Source organism: Sprattus sprattus (assembly GCF_963457725.1).
Source record: "Sprattus sprattus genome assembly, chromosome: 5".
Taxonomy (NCBI): domain Eukaryota; kingdom Metazoa; phylum Chordata; class Actinopteri; order Clupeiformes; family Clupeidae; genus Sprattus; species Sprattus sprattus.
In genome coordinates this window covers 24,895,517-24,902,622 of record NC_137924.1, presented here as the reverse complement: position 1 = coordinate 24,902,622, position 7,106 = coordinate 24,895,517, and the positions used below count along the sequence as shown (strand labels likewise).

General features: G+C 37.5%; 2 protein-coding genes across 2 annotated transcripts; both read left to right on the top strand.

Moving 5' to 3' along the window:
- Positions 1-1,765: 1,765 nt before the first annotated feature.
- hce2l2 (high choriolytic enzyme 2-like 2) lies at positions 1,766-3,058 on the top strand (the record flags this gene model as incomplete). The annotated part of the gene is made up of 6 exons (XM_080839726.1): positions 1,766-1,799; positions 1,919-2,071; positions 2,155-2,272; positions 2,464-2,642; positions 2,762-2,843; positions 2,929-3,058. 6 exons carry the CDS (start codon positions 1,766-1,768, stop codon positions 3,056-3,058), a joined length of 696 nt encoding a protein of 231 aa, XP_080695852.1.
- A 1,409-nt stretch (positions 3,059-4,467) lies between these two features.
- Positions 4,468-5,791, top strand: hce2l1 (high choriolytic enzyme 2-like 1; the record flags this gene model as incomplete). Its single annotated transcript, XM_080839725.1, has 5 exons — positions 4,468-4,594; positions 4,773-4,890; positions 5,041-5,219; positions 5,382-5,460; positions 5,659-5,791. The coding sequence occupies 5 exons, from the start codon at positions 4,468-4,470 to the stop codon at positions 5,789-5,791; spliced, it is 636 nt and encodes a 211-aa protein (XP_080695851.1).
- Between the last annotated feature and the right edge of the window lie 1,315 nt (positions 5,792-7,106).

Here is a 7,106-nt window from a genome sequence, read left to right as displayed (position 1 = left end):
ACTTTCTAAACAAGAAAAAAAAAACGCTGCATGCAACTAAACTTCTGAATTAGAACTGGCTTCAGTGGTTATATGCCTAATTGTACTGGTTTTATTGGGCACTGCAGTGGTCTGTTGAAAATATTAATCAGTTAATATAGGCTAGAACGTTTATTTTCTGCGGATAACACCTATAGGCCCAATTCTAAGGGGGGTTGAAACTTCATGGGGATCATTATTATTATTAGGTAGTGATTACAGCTTACAGCAGTCCAATGATTCATAGGTGAGAGGTCTCATGAATTTACTAACTTTCTGTAACATTTGAACAAGTTGCCTAAAAACAATAGCCCAGCCTTCAGAGCAAATACGTATTTAAACAGGTCCATATTTCAGTCTTTAGTGGTATGGTTGGTATTTCCAAAAGAAAAGTTCCATAAAAAGTACCATGTTCACTGGAAACCAATGTAGGCTACAACATATTTGATATTCAATTTGAATGGAATATCCCAAGACACATAAGCTTGCTTTTATTCAGTAGGGATAGTTGCAAGTAAACAAAACACTTTAAGGTTGCTCATAAAACTATCTCCTGAAATCTCTGCCATGACATATCTTTAGATGCATGATGCTAAAGAGGTTATTGTCATGGTGCTTATTTTCACCGTTTCAAACTCAGGTTCATTCCAGATAAGCTTGATAAATGTGACGGAGACAAGTACATTTACATGTTAATAACAGATAATTCTGCCTGAGAATGCAAATTCTTTGGAGACAAAATCAACGATAACTGAAGAAAATTTGTTCAGGTCCCCTTACGTGCAATTTACAGTATTAAATAAAAAAAATCATGAAAAGTCTGTAGGGTGTGTATTTGATGCATCTCCTCTATTGTTGAAAGATATTTTTTAATATAGGTTTATTTGTTTAAAGTTATTGCACAAACACTTCTGAAGCAGATAAACAAGTTGGAATGGATTGGTAAATTCAAGTTTTCAGAACAACTTATTGTTTGTTTGGGAATATTTTACTATTAACAAAACAGTGTGAGTTTAATGTAAAATGCTTTTCTTTTCAAGTAAGAAACAATCCACTTAGTTTTGTGGAATTTCCCATGGACAGGTGGCCTTGTGGTACTGTGTTTTGCTTCCAGTGAGGATATCAGAGTTGTTATGAGTAAAAACATCAATGATACACCGCTGCTGTCATGAAGCACGGCTAACCCAAGTTGACTGTGTTTTAAAAATTGCACGGTGTGTAACTATTGTTATTGTCACACCCAGATTACAATGTTGTGCCACCCTCAGTGAGTGACCAAATGTCTGTAGTCTCTGTGATGTCTGGATGTCTGACTTGTGTTTTCAGGTATGGACAGTTTAACTACTATTTTTGATATGTAATTATGCAGAAAGATGATATATAAGACTGTCAACTTGGCACAAAAACTAGAGAATCAAAATGGATGTTTTAGCTGTGATAATACTGTTCTTCATACTGCAAAGTCTGGCTGTATCCACTCAGGTAAACACACTAATTCAATTGAATTGAATCAATTATTATTATTTTATATATTAGCAGTTATGGAACCTATCATAATAGGTAATTTTTCTCTGTTGAAATAGAAGTCTTCCATGATGAATGTGAAAAGGAGGTTCCGAAGACGACTTTCAGGTAATTTTGATTACAAACCAAAGACTATTTTAAAATCACATTCCACAGTCAGTTACTTGATATAATTATTTTTCACTGGGCAGATGACCAACACCTGTTGAATGAAATGACAGCCATGGATCAAATTATTGAGGCCAATGAGTATGAAGGCAAGTCGTAATTTGTAAAATATTTCCTCATATCATATTTTACACTGTACACTGCATTTGAACACCTAAGATTAGACAGGTGTTCGACAATACTTGAAGTAGTATTCCTTCTTTTTCAGCCACCTCAATAACTGAAGGAACAACATTAAGAGAAGGGGACATAGCTGTCTCCAACAGGATGGGTTCAAAGACATGCTTTGCCAGGAGCTGTCTGTGGTCTAAATCTGTGGATGGTCATGTGTATATAGCTTACAGTCTTTCACCTGACTACAGTAGGTATCAAATACAAAAGATAAAGTATATCTCTGTGTAATAAGGGTGTGTGCACTTACATTTTAATTTTGTAACTTGGAAGATGAGTTGGATGAGAAAACCATCATGAAAGGCATGGAACTCATTGAGGAGGACACCTGTGTTCGCTTCGTGCCGAGGACTCATCAGAGGGACTACCTGGACATCCAGCCTAAGTCTGGGTTAGTGTTTCCCCAAGATATTATGATATTTCAAGTCTTGACTGAATCCCCCAGTGGAAAGCAAAACTATTCAGCAACTTCACATCTTAATACTGTCAATTTGCCCACTCCAGCATTTGTATGAACCCCCATCTTTACCAGAACAGAATCCACAGTAGAACACTGTATAAAACAACGTCTGTGGTATACAGGTGTTGGTCCTACCTGGGGGTACGTGGCGGAAGGCAGGCTCTGTCTATGCAGACACCCGACTGCATGTCGTCAGGCGTGGCCGCGCATGAGCTAATGCATGCCCTTGGATTTGTGCACGAGCAGTCACGAGCAGATCGTGACAACTATGTGACCATCAAGTGGTCTAACATCTGGAAAGGTACAATAGAAAACATCAATAGAAAATGCCTAATTTACGATGAAGAATGTCATCAGTTTTGATGATGTATGATTATATTCCACAACTTTTCACAACTTATTTTTGCTCTCTATCATCAGATCGTCTGAGGAATTTTGAAAAGTTCAAGACGAATAACCTGGACACTCCGTATGACTATGGATCTCTGATGCATTTTGGAATGTATGTGAGAGATTTACGTTCTACAAATTCCCTTATTTACCAGTGAAAATTGGGCCTTTTACTAATGATTTTTGTTTTCATAAAGGTATGCCTATTCTGAAGATGGTGATCCCACTGTTGTTCCAAAAACAAGCTGGAGTGTTCAGATGGGTCAGGGATATGGTCCCAGTCGTTTGGACAAATTCAAAATTAACCAACTCTACAAATGTGGTTAATGGTTGCTTGTTCATAACTCACTGAAAACACTGCTATGGATGACATTGATGGACACTGCTATGGATGACACTGATGCTTTGTAATGATAACTGCCTGTACTGTATCTTCAATGTGAAACTGATTACAATTTGATGTGCCTCTCTGATTTATCCATGTTGTTTCTCACAGGATGGTGGGCCATTCCACTATTTCCAGTTTAGGTCTCTGTGCCTGTTAATCTAGTCTGCTTGTCTCCTTCATAGATAATAAAGTCTTTACAATCTCTCTCACTTTTGTTGTAATATTTTTGTAAATTTCAAATATCTTCGCCTTCCTTCCCCAATCCTTGTACAGGATTCCTCCAGTTTCAGTGGCGATAGGCTGAGGCCATAACTTTGCATATATTTCAATTAAAGCACCTTAATAATAACACTTTTGTCAGAGAAGGTATTCATAAATTCACAGATGTACAAGAGAACTTTCTTGATAATCAGTTCAGATAGTATGATAACCCTAAACTGACTCTTCATCCCTCCTCTGTTTTGAATGGTATGTTGCTTAACTCTTACAATCCCAAGAATTAATAAATCTCTCATTACGTTTTTTAAATAAGTGTTTCATTACTCAGAGCTTATCAACATTTGACAGCTTTTTAATTAAATTAATACACTTTTTTCTCCCAAAAAATCTTTCTAAATGAGCAGGACTTTTATTACATCACAGGACACGTGACCTCATAATAATAACAGATTTCATTCAACGCTATAATTTCATCAGTGCAAAGCAATCTGATGAACGAAACGGCTTGTCATTGGTCGAAGGATTAAGATAACTCCCTTAAACGCTGGGGTTGGATACAGACCTGAGAAAACACAATGATCTCCATTGGAAGCTTCTTTGCAATCACCCTTGCAGTGGTGACGGAAATTCGGACTGTTCCTCTAAAGGTTAGCTATAAAATAATGTAGTTGGTGACTTTATATCGATTCATTTATTAATCTTTACATTGGTACTGTTCTTTACAGAATTCTTCTATGGCACAACAAGCAGTAGTGAGGGTCAAAAGGAGATACTCAGGTATGTGTCAGTGTTCTTCATTCATTTTAACAACAATAGTATTAATATAAATATGTATTATTTTCTGTAATGATAATATCACCCCAAAGTAAAGTATACAAAAGTCCTCTGAAGCACTCTGAGGAGAATATGCTTCCTTGAATAGTCAATGAAAATAATTGTTTAACATTTTGTATATTTCTCAGGAATGTTAATAGACCATGAGGATATGAGTGTCATGGACAAGATCATTTTGGCAAACAGAAGTAAGTTTAACTACAGTGTGCCCAAATGTTCTGTTGCAGAAACTTTGAATTATTTCAGAGGGTCCCTTTCTCTGCTTTGAACAGGACTGGGTGTCGCGGGAATTTCCATGAGAGATGGTGACATTGCCAGCTCAAACACACGAAGTGCTCTTATTTGTCAAGAATACTCTTGCCTTTGGCCAAAATCTGTGGACGGTTTTGTCTATGTTCCTTACATAATCTCGCCATTCTATGGTGAGTACAACACAACCGTATTACAGTCACGAAAAGAATACAGAGTAAGTATTGATTAGTCTTTTACTAATATAATGTATTGGTTCCAAACTCAGTGTAGCTACAGTCAAGTAATGGACAGAACATACATTCATCCAATGTATCCAGCAGGCTTAATGAAAAATGTGGTGCTTTTCAGATGACATGGACAGAATCACCATTGAGACAGGTATGCTGGACATCTTGTCTCAAACTTGTATCAAGTTTGTTCCACGAACTCATGAAGCCAACTTCCTCAACATTCAACCCAAGCGTGGGTGAGTGCCTTTCTGTTTGTCCATGAACCATTTTGAAAGTAAGACAGTCATTTTCTTTATTAAAATAATGGAAGGTAAGTGAATTTTGTGTTGAAGGAAAAATAATGAGTTGAATACCACACAATGCTTTTCTCTCTCCTGGCCCCACAGCTGCTGGTCCTTCTTGGGTATGACAGGTGGAGCTCAGACTCTGTCCCTGCAGACCCCAGCCTGCATGTGGTCAGGGGTGGCCTCCCATGAGCTCATGCACGCCCTGAGTTTTGTTCACGAGCAGTCGCGCTCCGACCGGGACACCTATGTCACCATTCTGTGGGGAAATATCATGAGAGGTCAGTATTTGGTTCTCCACCCTAAGATAAACACTGTTGTATCAGACAATGCCAGACACAGCTTGACTGGTAGCTTTGCATGTAATGTATGTTTATGTTTGGGATCAAGGTCAAATTGCTAGTTACTAAGGACTTGTCATTTTTTGCTTACATATCTGACAGGCCAGACACACAACTTTCAAAAGCACAAGACATACATCAACACAGCATATGATTACAATTCAGTCATGCACTATGGGAGGTGAGAACTGCCACGTGTGTGTGTGTGTGTGTGTGTGTGTGGGGGGGGTGTGTGTGTGCGGTGTGCGGTGTGCTTGTGCGTGTGCGTGTGCGTGTGCGTGTGCGTGTGTGTGTGTGAGTGTGTGTGTGTGTGTTTTCCACTGTGCATTACAATATGAATCATATAAGATCAATCAGGGAAGCCATGGCTGTTTTTCAGGTATGCCTTTTCTCAGGATGGTGAACCAACGATAATTCCCAAACTAGACCCAAACATCCCTATTGGACAAAGAGATGGACCCAGCACATCAGACATTCATAAAATAAACGTTTTGTATGATTGTGGTGGGTGAAGTGATACTGTCTCTTTTAATTTGGATTTATAGTATTCACATTTATACATCATATTTTTAAATATATAGTAAGTCAATTATTTATCTAAATGTCCAATGCCATCATTTATTTCATCTGAATAATGAGAGCATTATATATTTTCATTTTGTCTGAATTAATTTGATTAAATAAGACTAAATGTCCTATTTTTTCTCTCCACTAGGTGGCATGGTGTAACAAGGATAATGATACCTGCTAATTTCATGTTCAGCACACTTGCATTAAAGTTACATTTGATCATTCAATTGTAGTTTACCTAAATGAAAATGTACCTCAGTATAAATTGTTTTTACTTGAATCTGAATAAAATAATAGATATTGTTGCATTTCAATACAGTTTTGTAAACATTCTTATAAGGTCATGGGAAACCACACTGTTCATTCAAAGACCATCATCCCTCAGTGCAGTTATCATACCACCTTTATGTAATTAATGTAAACTTCAGATTATTTGTCTGATTAAGACAAGCTCTTGGTTATCCTGTGATCTTTATAAAAAACACATATGCACGTAGCTGGCTCTGTGAGAGGTTTAGACTGAGGGATGTGTTATAGGCTAACTTATAAGAGCATGACAGATTGGCAAACATGTGAAAGATCATGATTTATTTGTTTATCTAACAAGCCATACCATTCAATCTAAGCAGCAGGCATAAAGGTTCAGATGGTTTTCCAATAGACATGGTTCAAACAAGGATTTGCGATTAGATTAACAAGGCACTGTAATCATTTTAATCCTGACACTCTCGTCATTCATGACACCTTGCCCTCCCTACTCTTCTCAGCAAATAAAATTCAACCTCCCTCTCTTCTCTTAATGCCCACCCAAAAGACTTGAGGCTGCAGTAAACTGGTGTGGTATTCCTCTTATGCTTTTAATAGTAGTTTCGTATGATCTCGTAAGAAAGAGCCATGTTTGACAAACCTCTAATGGTGATCTTTGCAGTTTTCTGTGAATCCCAGGTTGTTAGTGGATGCTCTTGCAAAAGGCCATTCTTTTGGATAGCCCGGAAGTTCATGTCCTGCGACTTTTCCTTCAAATTCTTGCTCTTTTTTGCTTTCCACTGTCCATTGTGAAGTAGCTGTGAAGAAATATGAAGTACAGGTACAGAGAAAGGTATGTGAGGAACGTATAGCAGAACCAAATAATCATGCTGAAATAGCACTCAAGTAAATGAATTGTATAAAATCTGTAAATAAAAATGAAATCTTATTGCATATTTGAAATAATAGGGTAAATAAAAAACAAGACCACTGCAAGCAACGAGGAGCAAT